We start from the raw sequence: 20,568 nt of genomic DNA, 5'->3' as shown, positions 1-20,568 counted from the left end.
CAATTTCTTTCCCTTGTTCGATACCAAACAAAATAGTTAATTAACTATTTTTATTTATTTTTTAATTGATTCTTGTTTGTCAGGTACAAGAAATAATTGTGCAAAATTTATAACTACTTTCTTTGGGTAGGGGATAAATAACGTTTATTTTTTTTTATCAGAGTTGAATTAAGCTTTGAAAAAAAGGATTGAAAATGCTCTTTTGACTTATATTTCAATTAATTTTCTTACTTAAGCATAGACAAATCTCATTGTTCATAATAGATTTTTACAAATGTAAATTAATTCAACGCTGAAATTTTGTTTCAAATCGAACTATTGACTTATATTTGTTCTACCCAAAACTTTGAGAAATCTTATTATCGATAATTGGTTATTCCGGATTTTTTAAATTGATAAAATAAATCGATGCCAAATGATTGTAAAAAATTGCTCTCCTGAGATATAAGTTGTTCCAAATTTTTCTTTTATGAAAAGCAAAACATTTTTTTCTAAGTTCAAAATAAATTAACGCCAAAAGATTTGTTAAAATCTCTCTTCTGAATTATATAACAATTGAATATCTTGATAGAAAGTCCAGAAGTTTACATTTCAATGGGTACCTCGATTCCTCGCTGGTTTAAAGGATTTGTTTGAGAGGCACGAGAGGTAAGATTTTCACTAGTTGATATTTGAAACATTGATGCAAATGCTTTAAAAAATCGTAAGCAAATGTTTTTAGTCCTCGTGAATAATTTAAACGCTCTCGTTTTTATAAAATAATCATAATTTTTTTGTAAGAATTTAATTGCTATTAAAGATCTTTATATCGTTGCGATATCACTTTTTTTTTCAAGCAAAAGAACATGGCTTGAATATTACTTATCCATCGGCGGATACCATGGGGGGCTGGGGGCCGACTCTGAGTACAAACTCTCTATGTAATCTTTGTTTTCATATTGTGTCAATTTGACTAAAAAATATATATTTCTAATTTCCTTATTTAATTAATCAATTTAGAACTTCCTATCATATGTATCCATGGGCGTAGCCAGGATTTTTTTTCGGGGAGGGTTTTGGGGGGGGGATTCCCCCCGACCCCCCCCCCCCCGCGGAAAAATATTATATATATATATATATATATATATATATATATGTGTGTGTGTGTGTGTGTGTGTGTACATAATTAATCTTTATTACATTCTGACCCTTTCAGAAGACGTTTATTGTTTATTGTAGACTCCCCGTCCTTGCTAGCAAGGGGGTCTGGGGGAGTTCGCAGCGCGAAGCCCCGCCGCCGAGCACTATTTCTGGTATTGAAAGCCAACAAAATGCATATTCTGAGGTATCTACAGTGCATTATCTTGCTTTTAAAAAGTTTTATTTCAAAAACCTAATGTGCTATTGTTACTAACTTAGACCCTCTCGCGCCGTTCGGTGCATTTTCCGGCAAGCTGTTTCCGCAACTCTTATTTTGCGTAATTCATTTTGTCGGAGAACATGTCCCGCAAAACCTCATGCGACGCTCTGTCACAACCTTACTAAGGATTTGACTCCCAGTTCGGCATATGATTTATTTGATTTAGATTCGATCTCAATGACTGACTCCTAAAATCTGTATTAGCCATCTTTGTTGAGACACATTTAATGATTTTCAATTTCGGCAGAAGACTATTCACACTGTATTAATGGAGCCCAAGCCACTGGTAGAAATTTGTAACCTTTCTTGACTACGCTCTTGGAATTTCGCTTTGGATTTTATAGCGAAAAGGAAAGTTTTTTCGTCAAATCATCTGTTGAGGGGTTTTAAACTAAGAAATCTCTAAATCTCTGGAGTTTTTTGTTTTGTTTTTAATTCAAAACCCCATTAAGCTACGATCATAGAATTTGGTGACTGTAGTTTCCTTTAAAATAATATTGAAGAGAGAGGTTTTCAACTCTAAACGCTCTGTAGGGGAATTTTAAACTCAAAACCATCTGGAGGGGTTTTAAACTTTAAAGAAAAAGCCATCTGGAGGAGGGGGGTTTAAACTAAAAACCCCTTTGGCTACGCTCATATATTTTATAGTGTGTAATTTGCTTTTTTTTTATATTGAAGAGGTACTTTTTAGCTTCAAACCCCAACTGGAGAGGGGGGGGGTTAAAACTCAAAAAACCCCTTTGGCTACGCTCATAGAATTTTGAGTGTGTAATTTGCTTTTTTTATATTGAAGATGGGGTTTATCGTAAATTTTGGAAAGGGTTTTAAAATCAAAATCTTCCTCAACTGTGCTGTTGGAATTTGGGGATTGTTGTTTGCATTTTTTTTTGTTTTATAGCAGAGGGGGATTTAACTACAAAAACCTCTGGTAGGGCGTTTTAAACTCAAAGCCCCCTGGTAGAGGGATTTGTATCTCAAAACCCCCTGATAGGGGTTTTTTAAATCTCAAAACCCCCTGGTAGGGGGATTTAAACTAAAAACCCCCTGGTAGAGGGTTTTTAACTCAAAACTGCCTCGGCTGTGCTGTGGTAAGTGATGATTTAGTATTAAAATCTCACCTAAAATAAACAAAATGAAAGCAAAAATCAGTCACTTAATTCCGCCCCCCCCCCCCGCAGGGGGGGGGAATTTCATTTCGGGGGTGGTTTGAACCCCAAGAACCCCCCCCCCCCCGGCTACGTCCATGTATGTATCTAAATTACCTTGCAATACTTCGATTGTTTATACTTATCTAACATATGATGCGAATATAATTTTTCAGCGCCCTTTTAAAAAATATTTTGTTTTTTTAATGTAACTATGGTCTACGATACCGTCACCATATGGGCAAGTCTGCTTTTTAGCTAGTCAACTTTAAAACGGTTACGGAAGAGGTCTATTTATTCAAATAAAAATACTTTGAGAATATAGCCGTATATTAAGAAAACCGATACGCCTTATCGTGCCCTCCCCCCCCCCCCCCACTTCCCTCCTTAACCAACATGGATAAACTGGAACAGATCGCACAATAATCTACAGGGTCATCCAAATATCCCTCCAAACGGAACTGTTCAACACTTCACCTGTTGATTTTTTTCCCGTTTAGTGGAACAGGTAGACTGATACGGAGAAAGAAACAGGAAGTGATATAGATCTAGACTCTGGTGACACAGACTACACATCTCTAGGACAGTCCTCCTGGCTGGTATGTTGTTTAGTTCGAAAACTAGACTTGGACTAATAAGGTGTGTGCTGGGAAATTTGAGAAGGTTAGATTTCATGTGTATATGTTAAATGATATGATGATGTTTTTTCTTGTATTAAGTATGCATATATGTGTGTATGTATGAATCTCTCTCTCTCTCTCTTTATCTGCCTACCAACCTATAGATCTATTTATTTATCATTTTATGTACCTCCCTCCCTCCCTATTTATCTATCTATCTATCTATCTATCTATCTATCTATCTATCTATCTATCTATCTATCTATCTATCTATCTATCTATCTATCTATCTATCTACATACCTACCTACCTATCTACCTACCTACATACCTATCTCTCTTTATTTACCTACCTATCTACCTACCTACCTACCTATCTCTCTTTATTTACCTACCTATCTACCTACGTACGTTCCTATCTCTCTTTATTTACCTACCTATCTACCTACCTACGTTCCTATCTCTCTCTATTTACCTACCTATCTACCTACGTACCTATCTCTCTCTATTTACCTACCTATCTATCTACCTACGTACCTATCTCCCTCTATTTACCTACCTATCTACGTACCTATCTCTCTCTATTTACCTACCTATCTACCTACCTACCTATCTCTCTCTATTTACCTACCTATCTACCTACCTACGTTCCTATCTCTCTCTATTTACCTACCTATCTACCTACCTACGTTCCTATCTGTCTCTATTTACCTACTTATCTACCTACCTACGTACCTATCTCTCTTTATTTACCTACCTATCTACCTACCTACGTACCTATCTCTCTCTATTTACCTACCTATCTACGTACCTACGTTCCTATCTCTCTTTATTTACCTACCTATCTACCTACCTACGTTCCTATCTCTCTCTATTTACCTACCTATCTACGTACCTACGTTCCTATCTCTCTTTATTTACCTACCTATCTACCTACCTACGTTCCTATCTCTTTTTATTTACCTACCTATCTACCTACCTACCTATCTCTCTCTATTTACCTACCTATCTACCTACGTTCCTATCTCTCTTTATTTACCCACCTATCTATCTACCTACGTACCTACCTATCTACCTTCCTACCTATCTTTCTTGTTTAATTCTCACCATTACTTGTACTTCTATATTTAGTTAGTGTATGCATGTGAACCATTAAGGCTATGATTCCATTTCGCACCAACACACTAGACAGTCAGGCATGCCTTAGAAGAACAGACTATGTTTACGTCGCATATCCTTGAGAAACTAAACAGACCGGTGTCAATTCAGTGATTGTTCTCTTACCAAGAAAGAGCTATCAGATTTCTTGTTCAATTTAGACGGGTGAGATATTTGGAAATGAAATCATGAGAAGCAGACGATGACAGTCCTATGCCGAGAGCCCCAATGACTCCTTCATGTGAAGGCACACTCTTTGGCAAACTCTTTGCAAGATTCTAAAGGCCACATCGTTCTATTTGTTCGGCTCTAACCTTCTCTAGTGTCATCTATTACTCATGAGCCACAATGGAAGGGGAGTTATGAAGTAATGATGTACACTGCCACTTTCTAAACAGAAAAGTGTTGCCTCTCTTTCTCTCCCTCTCTTCTATGTATATGTATATAATAGCTTACAGACGTACAAGCAATTAATAACAAATATCTTCTATTTTCAGGGGCAGCTCTTGTGGATATGAACTACACTGACACGGACATAGAGGAAGATGGCTTACGATTTCATCCCGAACAGCTGACACTAAAACAAATTGTCAAGAAATTTCCTTTACCTGCGTAAGTTAAGACTTTATGTAAATATAATTGTACATAAACATACAACACACATATATATTGAAGAAAAGCGTGACACACGGAAAATGGCCACCTCCTCTACCACCAAAGCGAAAGCCACCTTGACATGCAATATATGTGGACGGGAGTGTCTCTTCAATATAGGGCTCCACAGCCATATGAAAAAGTGTTCCAGATGAACCATAGTCGTTTCACGACTGAAGGAGGCCACTGATATATATATATATATATTTGAAAATCCCCGGAGCCCACACTTAAGGGGGGGGGCCCAAATGAGTTTTTTTTTACATTAAATATTAAATATTACTCAAAATGCAGGGGCCCCTAAGAGGTCAAGCCCCCCAAACCCCCAAATGGTAGAAAATTCGTAGCTACGCCCCTGATATATATATATATATATATTTCGATCAAAACTAAATAGGTATTTTAGACAGAAATAAAAGACAAGATAGAACTTACGTGAAATGAATGCAACTTACAATAAGACATCAATACAATTTTGAACATGACATTTATTATGATAGTTATCATGTTATGTATGTGTTGCGGCTGAGTGGCTGAAACCGCTTGGCTAACCAACTGAAGGGTTCCATTTTTTTCATTTGCCTCGAGCTGAGCTCTGATCGCCTAAAGGCAGCACGGAAACCTTCTCCCTTGTCTCCCCCCTTGCCCTAAAAGAGATTGACCAGAACGCACTAAGCATGTTGCAAAGGCAAACATAATAATGCTTTGCCACACTGTCAATTGTTCTATTAATAGTTGCGGGTGTAAATATTTTGAAATTCAATGCCACAATTTATCCTTTAACATCAGTATATAAATATCACATTAAAAAAGGTAGTTCTATTTATGATTCTGTGTAACGCGAAACACTTGGTTTTCAATGTTGGTAGATAAACATAAGGACTGTCTCTCAATGCAGAAAGTCTTGGCTGATATGTTTAGAACTATTGAAATGTATAATCTATGTATGTGGGTTAACTAGGCAGTATCTATCTATCTATCTATCTATCTATCTATCTATCTATCTATCTATCTATCTATCTATCTATCTATCTATCTATCTATCTATCTATCTATATCTATCTATCTATCTATCTATCTATCTATCTATCTATCTATCTATCTATCTATCTATCTATCTATCTATCTATCTATCTATCTATCTATATCTATCTATCTATCTATCTATCTATCTATCTATCTATCTATCTATCTATCTATCTATCTATCTATCTATCTATCTATCTATCTATCTATCTATCTATCTATCTATCTATCTATTTATATCTATCTATCTATCTATCTATCTATCTATCTATCTATCTATCTATCTATCTATCTATCTATCTATCTATCTATCTATCTATCTATCTATCTATCTATCTATATCTATCTATCTATCTATCTATCTATCTATCTATCTATCTATCTATCTATCTATCTATCTATCTATCTATCTATCTATCTGTCTCTCACCCTTCTGTTTTTATAAGTATTACACATTTCATAATGATCGTTTACTTATTTAAAACCTAATGTATTTGGTAAATTCTTCTTCGTTCTCATCTATATGTTGGAGGGTTCAGACTCAATTTACAATATCTGTGATGAACTGTGCAGTGTTTTCTAGATCTGAAGTGGTAACAAGAAACCGAAGCACAAAGTTGACGCTCAGACAGTAGTCTTTAATACCAATCGCAACCAATCTCCGTTCAACAACTACCTTATCTGCGCGTTATTTGCTTGGCAGCTTTCCATATAGTTTGTATTCTATAGATGGACTTTGGGGCCAGTGTCTTTTTCAGACCTCTCAAAAGAGTATGCAGCTTTGAAGGACATGGTCGGGCATTCTCTGGTGATGCAAGGGCGAGTCTTACTAGCACCTTTTATTTACTTCCTGAACAAAATGTGTTTTCTCTTTCTGTTGTGCCCAGTTCTGATATTGGTATAGATATTGTTCACTTTGGCATGGACTTGTACTAAACTAAAATGCATGAATGGATTCTGAAGCATGTACTCAACGAAACCATGACCATCCACTGAAACCATGAAACTATGACCATCCACTGAAACCATGAAACTATGACCATTCACTGAAACCATGAAACTATGACCATTCACTGAAACCATGAAACTATGACCATCCACTGAAACCATAACCATCCACTGAAACCATGAAACTATGACCATCCACTGAAACCATGAAACTATGACCATTCACTGAAACGATGAAACTATGACCATCCACTGAAACCATGAAACTATGACCATTCACTGAAACCATGAAACTATGACCATCCACTGAAACCATGAAACTATGACCATCCACTGAAACCATGAAACTATGACCATTCACTGAAACCATGAAACTATGACCATCCACTGAAACCATGAAACTATGACCATCCACTGAAACCATGACCATCCACTGAAACCATGAAACTATGACCATCCACTGAAACCATGAAACTATGACCATCCACTGAAACCATGACCATTCACTGAAGCCATGACCATTCACTGAAACCATGACCATCCACTTAAAACAATGACCATCCACTGAGCACAATTTAGTGAATTTTTCACCTTTTACAATTGGTGTCAGTAAAGAAAAAAAGTTTTAATAAATAAAATAGCAATAAAATATTTTACTCTAAGTAATAAAGAAATAGTAAGGTGAGAAAAAATGAAGAAAAAACTACAAACACACAATCTGTTCCACATGCAAGAATCGTCAGAAAACTAATTCTTTTGTGAAGGTCATTGAAGCATTAGGAGGCGCAGTGGCTGTGTGATAAATTCGCTTGGCTTCCGAACAGGGATTCCGGGTTTAAATCCTGGTGAAGACTGGGATTTTTAATTTCGGGATCTTTGGGCGTTTCTGAGTCCACCCAGCTCTAATTTGTACCTGACATTAGTTGGGGAAAAGTAAAGTTGGTCGTTGTGCTGGTCACATGACACTCTTGTAAACCGTAGGCCACAGAACAGAAGGTCTTTTAGTGAAACATTTATTAGCCACGGAAATCAAGGTAATTGTTTATAGCACAGTTTGTTTTAGTTTAAATGTTTCGTTTGTTCTTTCATAATTAAAGATTATTACATGTAAACCTCTCGAAGGGGGGGGGGGGGCGGGGATAGCGGCGGGAAGGGTTCGAATCCGGGATCATCGAGGCGACAGTCCAAATTGCATACCACACGACCAGCCTGGCGCTCCTATTCATTGTCTCGGCTATAAGGCCCTTAAAATTCTTAGAAATGAGACACCTATCTAGATCCTGGTGAGGTCAACACTTTAATATGGTCTTAAAAGAAACACTTCATCACTCATGTCATCTTACTAGTGAACAGAAACATGTTTGCGTTGTGCATATGTTGAGATCCAGTTGTTGCCCAAAATATTTGTACACATTTTGTTTTATATCTTTCTGTTATAGAAAGTGACAGACCAATGTTGTATAACTTACTCCAGTGTTACTCTCCTCTTAGCGTTACAATCTACTGCTTCAGTCTTGAGGCTTCAGCTTTTTAAGGCTTTCTTTTTTTTATATTGTTGTTTCCAGAAATAGTCTGAGATTTATTTAAGAAACAGATTAAGAAACTCCCCTTCATAACTAACAATTCATCACTAGTCTATATGAACTTAGTCTTAACGGTATATTCTTTATTACTGCGATTATCCTCTCCCTTTCTCTCTCTCTCTCTCTCTGTCTCTCTCTGTCTCTCTCTCCAAAATAATGTGGGCTAATCTAATCTGACTTCATGTTGTGCAATTATTACTTTAACATTAGCCACAGAACATTACAAAATAGATATACTTGATAACAACATTCAGTTCTATAAAATGATGCTTTAATAACCACTGGGAAATCCGTCCAGTCTTTCTAAAACGTCGCTATAACTAACTACTATTCAATTACTATTCAAAACAGCCTACTTCTAACATAACGCCATGTTGGTCCCTTGTTCGCCTAAGTCTACTACGTCATTAGTCTGTCTTACTACGTCATTACTTTTACCGTCGCTAAAAGTATACACAATATATTTAACTAACTGTCTCTCTCTCTCTCTCTCTGTTGATTTAGAATGCGGGAAATATCAGGGATTTTTTTCAGATCATTAAAACACTTAAATAACAAGAAAGCATATTTGTGGAAACAATCAGAATTGTACATTTTTAAACAAAATATAGATTCTGTCGAGAGTATTTCTAATTTTTACAAAGCTTATATTAACTTACTCTGTCTCTTTACAAAGCTTATATTAACTTACTCTGTCTCTTTACAAAGCTTATATTAACTTTCTCTGTCTCTTTACAAAGCTTATATTAACTTACTCTGTCTCTTTACAAAGCTTATATTAACTTACTCTGTCTCTTTACAAAGCTTATATTAACTTACTCTGTCTCTCAGGTACAAAGTTTGTCAACATTTTTTTCTCAACTTCCCAATCTCGGATCAAGTTGAAATTTTGCACATAGTCCATGACAATATGTGAATCAATAAAAAAAAATTAATTAGTTACCAATTAATGGTAATTAATTGTGTGTTTTATAGTATTGTGTTTTATAGTATTGGCGGTTCTTCCCCATGGAAACACTTTTTTTTTCCAAATTTTGTTTTTTATTGTTAGAACAAGTTGCATCTCGAATGTGTTAACTCATCCAAACAGAAGAATTACCTTTTTGAAACATTGAGTCAAATCGTTGTCAGGATTTGGATCTAACTTAATTGACATATGGTTTCATACCTTTGTATTATCAATAGTCATACATTCGATTGACGAGCTAGAGGTCAGGGCTTTCCAGGTTATAGTCCATTGGAAGCTAGTGTATTGCTGACATTGTCACGAGGCTTTAGCTTCACTGCATATTTTCAACTAGGAAGCTTCCACACACAAACACACACACACAACCACTGACACACAAAACACGGACACTTTTTCTTTGAAAAGAAAATGAGAAAAGAATAAAACAGAAGGCTGTTTTTCTTGACTTTTTAATCGTTGGCTAATTTTAGCCGTCTCCGAAAAGGGAAAAACCGACATTTTTTTGTTATTGTTTATTTCGTCCGTCTGTCACATTTTAAATATACATGTTAACAACAAAAATAAAATAACTATAACTATGTCAAAGTGCAACGACAAGTTTTTATGTCCTGATAGTGAACATTAAAAAATATATGCAAGCCTTTTTTTTCTTTTACGAAATAAACTATTTTTAAAACACTACTTGAAAGGCAAAGGTAACTCGTAAATACGACCTCCTCATTGCTCAATTAGACATATTCTTTTCCAAAGCTACATAATGAATACCTACAATGTTCCAGGGACGCTGTTCCCCAACCGTAGCCCCCTCCCAACGTCAAGTACTCCTGTCGTTTCTTCGGGAGCATAAAAATGAACCACATTTTAAAAAAAAAATGTAAGCGAGATTATATTTATACAATTTTTAATATTTTTTTTTTGGTAACATGAATGCTTACAGTTTTTCCAATGGACCTCATTCACCAATTGTAAACAAACAACATCCGATTGGCTGAATATTTTAGCCTCGTTCATATCCGTGAGTATGTTATCTAAAGCAGCAAGGTTCCTTAAGTAAAACCTTATTCAGGGCTTATGGATCTATGCAAATTCTAATTTTTCCATTAGCTTATTCTACGATGACATCTGACTAACCCACTTAGTAGGCTCTGAACTGTCTGAACTAGAGTCTTTAACTTCTACTTTACTCTTTCTTGTCAAGCAATTCGGATTTTTCTACTCGGCAGAATCTTAGGCCTAATGCTGCTATCAATCTTTAAAGACACTTCTAAACCACCCAAATCATCAGTAAATTTTGTCTACAGCCTTCATTTTGGTTATTCACTACTGATGCTAAGAACCTCTCTTTATTGACGTTGATTAACTTCATTCTTGTTAAAGTTTCATGACTTAGAAGGCATGGCTAGATTGTTTGGTACAACTATATATTCTATTTTAAATGTTTCGTTAGTTTTCTCATCGTTAGTGTGGCTTTTCCTATGGGGTTCATTTCAGTCTTATTCCACATGAGTAATCATTGCGTTGCCTTTTCTATCTGATTCCTATTGACGTATCTCTCCTGTATGGTATTTACATCAGCTGTCACGATGACCCTTCACTGCCATAACTTCTGTCATCCGTTCCGTTTTGCGCTTCTCTAAAGACATCCACCATTAGTTGTCGATCGTCATGGTTTCATCTATTGTGTCCCCAACTGCAGCTGTGTTTCATCCTCAGAAATACTTTCTGACACCTTCTGAATTTTACATTTGCACATCAAAGCGAAATGATGTCTCCCCTTACAAGCTAGGCGCAGTTTACCCCATGCAGGGCACTTCTCCTTCAATGCGTTTTTTTTTTGCCAGTTAATAGCGCATAATGCACAACTAGAAACATTTTCTTCCAAAATTTCCAACATTAATTTTTTTTCAACCAAAACATGGCATTGACATAAACATTCCTTGTATTCTACAAACAGAAATCTGCACTGTGCTAATGTTTATATTACGTCATTATTTGCTGTGAATGTTTTTGTGAGAAAGTAGGCTACTTAAAAGGATGTCATGTAATAAAAACGATAGCTTTCAATGTCTAATTTATGGACACGAAGTCTCTTAATTTATTGTTTTGTTTAATGGACCTCATTCACCAATCGTAAATAAACATATTTAGCCACGTCATAATATTGATAAAACAATGAAAAATACGTATCACGGGACAGCCACTATGGATTACATAATTTGTATAGAAGATATATAGAATCACGTGGCTAAATGTTGTTTGTCTACAATTGGTGTATGAGGTTCATTGTCTACAGTCTATAGTAATGTATGAATCTCTCTGTGAAAACAGAACATGCACTACGGACCCTTGGACGGAAATATGGGGGGGGGGGGGGGAGAGCCTCTGGAGCTTATGTAAAAATATCTTTCTGTAATCTTCTTCATTTTTCTTTCATTGCAATGTCCTTGCACGTGTTTTAATACGCATCACGTGTCAGCCTTGTACTGGGTGAATTTAAATGTGACAGTATAATTAACACATGGATTAGTAATTAGTACTAATTAAAAAAAAGAATTTAAACAAAATGTAATAACTGTACAGGGATTTTATAATAGATTTTTTAAAATAGAAAAACAAAATAATGATCCTTAAATAAGGCTACACTTGTCTATAAGGAGAGAGAAGGTTTCGATGACCTAATTCTCTTTCTGCCGTAGCTTTTAATGGTTTAATTTTTAAATATTTATTTTAGCCCCACCCCCTTTCCTCTGATTTGGGAGGGCAACTAAACATGTCCTTTATGCTGCTGCTATATTATTAGTGGCGAATACGGTAGTAAGGTATAAATAGCACTGAACTATGACTTGGCTGATACAAGTGAATGTTATCTTAGTGGATCAAGTGGAGAATGATGGTCTCTTTAAACTTATCGCTACTCTCTCACTCTCTATCTCGAAATTTCGCACTGTCTCATTCTCTCATATTTTGCTGTCTTTCTCTCTTTCTTTCTCTCTCTCTGTCTCACTCTCTATTTCGCTGTCTCTCTCTCTCTCTCTCTCTCCATCTTTTGTTTAAAAGAAGTAAGTGTCCAATGTTGAGTTTGTAATTTCATCCTTTTATTTCCTTCCCTCCAACGCTAACTGGAACATCTGATTCCATCTGACTAATTCTCGCTCATAGGATTCTCAGCGTGCTCTGGTCCAATCAGTTTTGTGGACATTTTCAGAGAGTGGGGGAAATCTAAGACAAGATTTACGCGCTGCCTTTAGGGTTAAGGTGCTCAGCAAACATATGTCAACTGCAGTCAAATCTTGTTATGGAATTACAGGTTTAAATCAGGATTTGAACCAATGTCCTCTTTATTATCAACTTACCTTCATAGGTTTCTCTTATTGATTATATATGGATACTTATTTGTTTTCTAGCATTGTTAGCCAATTATCTAAATAGCTAGTGAGATATATTTTTGTAAAGAAAAAAAAATACTATTGATATGTTTGAAGCTAGTGGAAATGAATGAGCTTTTCCACGAAACACCCCCCCCCTCCCTCCTCCCTCATTTTTATCTTTGCCTCTACCCAACAAGTAGATAGCGAGGGTAAAATCTAGTTTACTAGCTACAAACTTAAATTCACATCCGTATTGCAAACAAGACGAGTCCGCTCCGCTATGCATGAAGATATTGCGACATTTTCAACAAGAGTATCAGAAGCTATGAACTACACACCAACTCTAACCACAACCCTATCTCCGCGATACCAAAAATTAATATGTAGGCTACACTTCCGTGTTTGCAATATGTTCAATTTAATTTCTCCAACATTTAAGTGTTGCATAATTAATTTTAAAAGCTAAAACAGTTTGCTTTCAGAAGACAAAAATTAGCCATTAAACTTGGCAAGCCACCAAAATAGGATGAAATTACCTTTATAGTTTTGAGCTCTCGGTGTGACAGTCGGTCAGACAGACTACACACACACAATTAATTGCGGGCTCTTTCCCTTACACTGGCCCTTGAAAACAGAAGGCAGTTTGATCTTGAGGTTTAGTTTAAGATATTTAATATTTAAATGTTCATTATTTCTTCACAAAAACTGATGATCAATGTATTGCCACCTTAAGTAAACTATTTGTCATTGTGTCGACAGAGATACGCAACCAACCGACATCTAGTAGTGTTAAACCCTATATTTGTTGGATTATAAAATGTCTCCCATGAAGCTTACATCCACATCTTAATGTTCTGAAAGTCAATCAAAAGGAGTAGGCCACTCTATGCTCAATAAAGGATTTAATTGTTCGATGTCTACCAAAGTGCATTTAATGTGTGCTGTTGTGATGGATAAATAGTACTTTTAAATATCAATAATTTAAGTTTATTTTGTAAAACTCAAACTTAGCTTTAGAGGATAATTCTAACATCTTTAGAAACATCACGTCGCAGTGAGCGCTCAAGAGACTCAAATCCTATAGTGAAAAAGCCCTGGACAGAAATCCTGCTGTTGTGCTTATTGTACGTATGGCACCCTACAGGTCAAGAGCTTGAGGCTTCCCAGATGGAGGTCAACAAGTCTGGGGCAGTCGAAAAGAATGAGACACTGTTTTCTTTTCCTCCCAGCAGCGGAGTCATGGTGAAACGAAGTTTGGCTCGAGTCGTGCCTGGGACGTTTCTACTACGGGGGTGGGGGAGGCTGTCAGGGCGCCTGATATCCGCCTAGACTCTGCCTTTTGGGGATCGTCCTAACACCCAAACCATTCTTTAGATTTTAATATCTAGAATCTAAGAGAACGAAATGTACCTCTCATGCTCACACCGTTTGTCATAACTAAAGCGACCTGCAGAATTGCGTTATTTAAATGTTTTTCACTAATTGTAATGTTTCAAACCAACAGCGTGATTCAGAGTGACCTGGGCTTCCTGAAAGAGAAGCGGCTAGACCTGTCCCAACCTTTATTTGCATACAGCACGAGGTCAATCAATAAAGTCAGTGCCAAGAGTGTGCGGTGGTCGAGCAGTAAACCTGCAGACTACGACTTGGTCGGTGATGATTTACTCATCCCAGAAGACTATTCAGGTGAGTAGATTGTAGTGGTTAGAGTCAACTAGACCTTCACCTTGCTCTAGGACAAAAGAACAGGAACGTTTTTCTCTAGAGATATTTATATAAAAATAAAATATGACTTTTTTATAACAATAATTTCAAATAACACTAATAATAAAATATATTATAAATATTTAAGCAATATTTAGCAGAAGGAAAACTCTGAATCCAAACCTCCGTTGCCTTGCGGCTATACCCAAACACGGGAAAGGCTTCGGGAGACAACCCTGAGGAAAAATCAGGAGCTGGTGACCCTTAGGCAGATTGCTGCACACTGTGCTGCAGTTTGTCAGAGCCTGCGGCGCTACTGATCCCAAACTGTATCGGAGATTCCGTTCCTTTGAGCTCATCAGCTGCGCGGAACTGCTGTGGGCGACATCGTTCCGACCATAAACAATGCCCAGGCTTTCATCTCGCTTGTTCGAGATGAACCATAGTCGTTTCAAGACTGAAGGAGGCTAATGAGATGGATTAAAATGACATTGTGGTACTTAAAAATACAAATGCATTGGATTTTATACATAGATTGAGAATTTCAGAATCAAACTAGTGTATTGTTATTTTTGATTTTATCATTATATTGGGTAGGGGGGAGTATGAGGGAATAGATTAATCAAAATAATTTTGTACAATAAAATGTCATTTCAAGAACTCCTATGTTCCTTTTATATTTTTTTCTTATTTGGTTATTTTCGTAGCGTTCGACATTTCTGCCACAAAAACACTGCTTCTGAGATCAATTTATATTTTGTTTTTCTGAAAGTTGATGTGGCTTTTTTTTTTAAATTTAAAACATCCTTCACCGAATAAGCTACCTGTTTCTTTTATGTCGTTTAGAATGAGTTATACAAAAATTTTACCGAGAAACTACTATCCCCCTGCGTTCTGAAGATCAGAGCGTAATAATCTTCCCTAATGAAGAAACATACGAAACGTAGACAACAAAAATTAGCCAAATGAATGAATACGTGCTAGGAAAAAAAAAGTTCATAGCCATTGATAATAATGAAAATGTTTACTGTAAGCCCTGTAATAGTCGATTCAATGTAAAACACATTTTCATTTTTGCATTTTCTTTGCCAGGATGGTTCACCGTTTTGAAAGAAAATACCAATAAGCCATCCTCGCCCTACAGACGTGTGTCAGAAATAAACCAATCAAGCATGACTATGTTTTTAGTGGCGGGAATATCTCCAGTCCAGTGTTATTTTGTGAGTCACTCAGTTTTTTTTTATCTGCAAAGGAATTCTTTAAGGAAGTAGACCTCAGGGGAATTCGGCAATTGAGAAATTCCATTTGTAAAGATAATTTAGTTTCATTATTCTGTAGTGCATGATTTCACATTGCTCAGTATCCACTAACTGAAGCATGCCAAAACGTTCTCATATGCCGATGTCTAGGTATTTTCCCACTTTTCGAGTTTTCCCCCCAACCATTTGATCTTTCATTCACCTCACTAAAGGCTAGAAATATTCAAATGTAACATGACTAAGAGCTGAAAGTGGTTTAATATCGTAGGAAAACGTAACTGTTATACATAGTAAACTGAAGTTTGATGTCCATTTCATTACTGAGCACTTAAATATGTTTTATCTTTTATATTATTTTTACTTTATACTGGCATATTACTTTTATTAGAAGAAAATTATAAAAACAAACAAATAAAGTTTCAATCCAGTCCAAAGTACTAAGTCGAAGAAAGCAAAGCGTTGTTTATATGTTAGGCTATATGTCTGCCTAGATAGTCCATATCTGTAATTCTGTATCTTTCTTTCCTCCTTTGTTCTTCCATAGTATGTAGTACACTGAACTAGGTCAACTGTAAAAACGTTTCATCAGCGCACAGTAACATGATTCTAAGACGACCCTAGTGACCTAGTTATTCTGTCAGACCACTATTGTTACTACACTTTGTTTGAGTCGTTCTGTCAGAAATGGAGTTTGTCCTGGTCCGAGCAGTCTGCAAGATATTTCTCATTCGGAACCATTGTGATGTCAGTCTGATCAAACGCATACCACACGATCAGTTATCTATTCCAATTAATTTGAAACTCTCAGCCATAGGGTCCTGAAACTCTAGGTCAGCTAAAACCAACAAGAGCTCCCTCTCAACGTCCTGATTGAACAATGTGTTCTGTCTAGAAAAGGCTCATACAAGTGTCTAGAATGAAACAGTTATTTCCAGTGACTCGATCACTACGAACTTGTGAACTAGAGAGGGGAAGGCCGAGAACACCGGGAACCACTACCATTTTCTTTATCCACACCAGGCTAACCGTGCAGGACTTACCATTTTCGAGACGGCCCTTTAGGAACGGCCCCAGGTGTGTTAACAAGGGGATGAGAGCTCTTTTAAAATGTGGGAAATGTGAACACGATCTTCTTTTTTTTTTATTTTTATTTTTACAAAGCTTATAACAACTACCTATCTGTCCTTCTGTCTGTCTGTGTAGTAAAAAGTTTGAACTTGTTTTTTCTCATATGTCCCATTCTCGGATCAAGCTGAACTTTGCACCATTATTCATTGAACCTGACAAGACATGAATCAATTTAAAAAAAATTAGTTTATTAATAGTTGGTGATTAACTATTTTGTGAATAAATGCTACTTAATTAGAGATGCATATATATATATATATGTATGTATGTATGTATGTATGTATGTATGTATGTATGTATGTATGTATGTATGTATGTATGTATGTATGTATGTATGTATGTATGTATGTATGTATGTATGTATGTATGTATGTATGTATATTTGTATGTATGTGTGTATGTGTGTGTATGTGTGTGTATGTGTGTGTGTATGTGTGTGTGTGTGTGGATTTAACCCCCCCCCTTATTACGCTAATTCACGTTTTCTTTTCCTCGTTCTTTTCTTGGATCAAGTTGAAATTTGGCATCATTGTTCCTAGTTGATAACAATACACGAATCTATCAAAAAATTAACCAATTAGTTTTTCATTTAGTACTAATTAATTAATTTTGTTTTACTTATCAGAAAGGGATCTACACCCTGTAATTGTCAGATACATGGGGCAGTACTTAGCATTCCCTTCACTTAGAGAAGCTTTGTTTTTAAAAGTAGTTTGTTTTTTCTTTTACTCGTTTTTAACTTAGCTTCAACATTTTTAAAGGAATTATGTTTTCAAAATTGATAAAAACGACTTTTATTATTATGTAGGATCAAATAAAAGATTCTTTTTAAAAAAATTTGTCCCGTATGAGTAAATAATTTTTTTTATCCATTAATATAAATTTGTCGTACAATATATGGAAGAACATTGAAGCTCAATCTAGCGTCCAATCGTCACATTGTTTAGTTGTTCGTGAATATCTACGCTCAGAGGATAAGGTTATAAACGTGAGATTAGGGCGCCGAAGTAAGAATTACTCTAGCTTTGAAGACTTTTATAAACGATAACCCTTAGGTTGGGGTGTTGCGCACGCAGACGCCTTGGTCCCCGTTAAGGTTTTTTTCTGTCAACATTCACTCCAAAATCTGCCCAAGCATCAATCTTAAATGTAAACTAGCTGATCCCCGGATACGCTATGGTTTAATAATAATAAGGCTAGTCTGAAGAGTCCGAAGTGAGGAATGCAGTATTTCACGTGGCTGCGCTGTCCCAGCTGTGACCTACATATTTTGCCACATCCAGAGCAAGCATAACCATTGTTCACAGGTGGTCGATTTAGATTTTCTTTTCGCCGTCTGCGTTTGTCCTCGGCAGCAGATTTTCTTTTGGTCTCAAATGTGTATACCGCGGCCTTCGTGAGTGACCTCCAGCTGTTTCGTTCTGAGGCCGCATGCAACGCTACGGTTTAAATAGTTGGTGTATATCTTGCCAGGAACACTCTTAAACTCTTTAATAAAATATGGCCAGCATTACAATGCTACCCCACCACACAATTTTCTAGCCATTTAATTCTAGTGTGCTTTTTTGTTTCTTTCATTTAAGCTGACATAATTTTCTAGCACTTCATACTTTAATCAAACGGCACGTATTATATATTATGGAGAATGCACAAACAATTCTTAGGCCCATAAGTTGTAGCCTTCCATCTCCCTGCACTACAATACCCACCTCCCCCCACATATACACACAATGTTTTCAAAGGAAACGCCCCTTCCCGTGGAACAGTTTGAAGAAGAAACATCACTATTCCCAACGAAGTCCACTCTTTACATATTGCTCCAAGTAGGTTATCTAGAATAAGCCATGGATTCCAGAATTGTACAGTGGAATTGTAGAGGCCTCAAGGCCAATTACGAGGAAATGCAGCTACTGATGGACTCTGAGACTCCTGTAGCTGTCTGCTTACAGGAAACATTTCTGAAAGATTGCATCAGCTTCCGAAGCTACCGTGCTTACACCAAGAATGTTGAGGATGCAGAGAGAGCATCAGGTGGAGTCTGTATCCTTGTGAAGGATAGCATCCCCCATGAGAGGATAGAACTACAGACCACACTACAGGCCGTAGCAGCTAGGATAACCCTTCACAAGGTTATCACTTGCTGCAGCCTGTATCTACCACCAGGCGCTCCATTAAACCGAACAGACATGGAGGACCTATTGAAACAACTCCCCCGGCCTTATTTAATCCTTGAAGATTTCAATGCCCATAACACCATGTGGGGATCCAACAATACCGACACAAGAGGTCGTATGCTGGAGGATATCTTCCTCCAACATGATTTATGCATACTTAATGATGCATCACCGACCTACTTGCACCCAGGAACTGGATCATTCACATACATTGACCTCACCGTATGCGTCCCCGGACTTCTGGACGATTTTAAATGGTCAGTTAGCAATGATCTACGGGGAAATGATCACTTCCCAATCATCATTACTAACAATCTCCCTTCTTGGGACGACCTCAGCGGTGGAAACTGAATAAGGCCGATTGGGAACAATTCCAAAAAAGATGCTCTGAGGATATCACAGAAAATATCCTCCATGAACAGAACCCAGCTGATACCTTTGCTAGCAAGCTACTAAGTATAGCCAGGAAAGTTGTACCCCTAACCTCTGCAAATCCAAAACGGCCTAGCAAACCATGGTTTGATACAGCTTGCAAAAGTGCTATTGGTGATAGGAAAAAACGACTGGCTGCATTTATAAAGAATCCTTCCCAGGAAAACCTAAAGCTATTCAGGATAGCTAGAGCAAAGGCTAGACAAACCATACGGTCAGCCAAAAGGAATTCCTGGAGAAGTTTTGTCGGCAGTCTGGATGCCAAAACTTCTGCTAGAGCGGTTTGGAAGGCAGTAAGGCGAATCAAAGGGAAAGAATCAAATGCAATAGGGCATTTGAAAAACCAAGGACGAACTGTCACGTCCCCCAGAGAAATAGCTGACTGCCTTGCATCCTCAATAGCAGAAAAATCATCCACTGCACACTACACGCCAGAGTTCCAAAAAGTCAAAACCAGGGAGGAAAGACACCCCATTGATTTCAGGTCAGAGAACAATGAAGACTACAACAAACCGTTCTCGCTTGAGGAACTGAGGGAATCGCTGGACAAGTCACATGACACAGCGCCTGGAGAAGACGAAATCCATTACCAGTTCCTCAAGCACCTTCCCGAACCCTCATTGGCAGTCCTGCTAGGGGTCTATAACTGTGTGTGGCAAACAGGCGCTTTCCCAAACAGCTGGAGGAAAGCCACAGTTATACCGATACCTAAACCGGGAAGAGACGGCTCTGACCCAGCTAACTATCGACCAATAGCACTAACAAGCTGCATCTGCAAAACCATGGAAAGAATGATTAACAGTAGGCTGGTCTGGTACCTGGAAAGGAATAAAGTGATCTCAAACTACCAGTGCGGATTCCGGCAGGGGCGGACAACAACTGACCACCTGGTAAGGCTGGAAGCTTATATTAGAAATGCATTACTCGGAAGAGAACATCTAGTAGCTGTATTCTTCGATATAGAAAAGGCCTATGACACAACCTGGAAACATGGCATTCTACGT

The 20,568-nt window shown here is 37.1% G+C and overlaps 1 protein-coding gene and 1 long non-coding RNA gene across 6 annotated transcripts in view; one reads left to right on the top strand and one right to left on the bottom strand.

Annotated features, from left to right (window-relative positions):
- The first annotated feature begins 3,027 nt into the window (after positions 1 to 3,027).
- Positions 3,028 to 20,568, top strand: part of LOC106050637 (uncharacterized) — a 33,123-nt gene continuing 15,582 nt past the window's right edge. Inside the window, exons 1-4 of one of the 5 annotated variants that reach the window (XM_056026270.1) lie at positions 3,028 to 3,183; positions 4,819 to 4,933; positions 14,372 to 14,553; positions 15,664 to 15,791. In XM_056026270.1, coding sequence (XP_055882245.1) covers positions 4,836 to 4,933; positions 14,372 to 14,553; positions 15,664 to 15,791 — 408 coding nt within the window. In that variant the 5' untranslated portion in view covers positions 3,028 to 3,183; positions 4,819 to 4,835. Of the gene's footprint in view, positions 3,208 to 4,353; positions 4,487 to 4,538; positions 4,689 to 4,818; positions 4,934 to 14,371; positions 14,554 to 15,663; positions 15,792 to 20,568 lie in introns of those variants that run through there. The other 4 variants (XM_056026269.1, XM_056026272.1, XM_056026271.1 and 1 more) reach the window with 4 other exon arrangements.
- LOC129925774 (uncharacterized) lies at positions 3,219 to 4,335 on the bottom strand. Its single transcript, XR_008777483.1, has 3 exons — positions 4,063 to 4,335; positions 3,731 to 4,016; positions 3,219 to 3,658 (listed from the first exon to the last, which is right to left on the bottom strand). It is a non-coding gene; the product is annotated as an uncharacterized LOC129925774 (long non-coding RNA).

The sequence above is a fragment of the Biomphalaria glabrata genome, chromosome 4 (assembly GCF_947242115.1).
Source record: "Biomphalaria glabrata chromosome 4, xgBioGlab47.1, whole genome shotgun sequence".
Taxonomy (NCBI): domain Eukaryota; kingdom Metazoa; phylum Mollusca; class Gastropoda; family Planorbidae; genus Biomphalaria; species Biomphalaria glabrata.
This window is presented reverse-complemented; position numbering and strand designations above follow the sequence as displayed.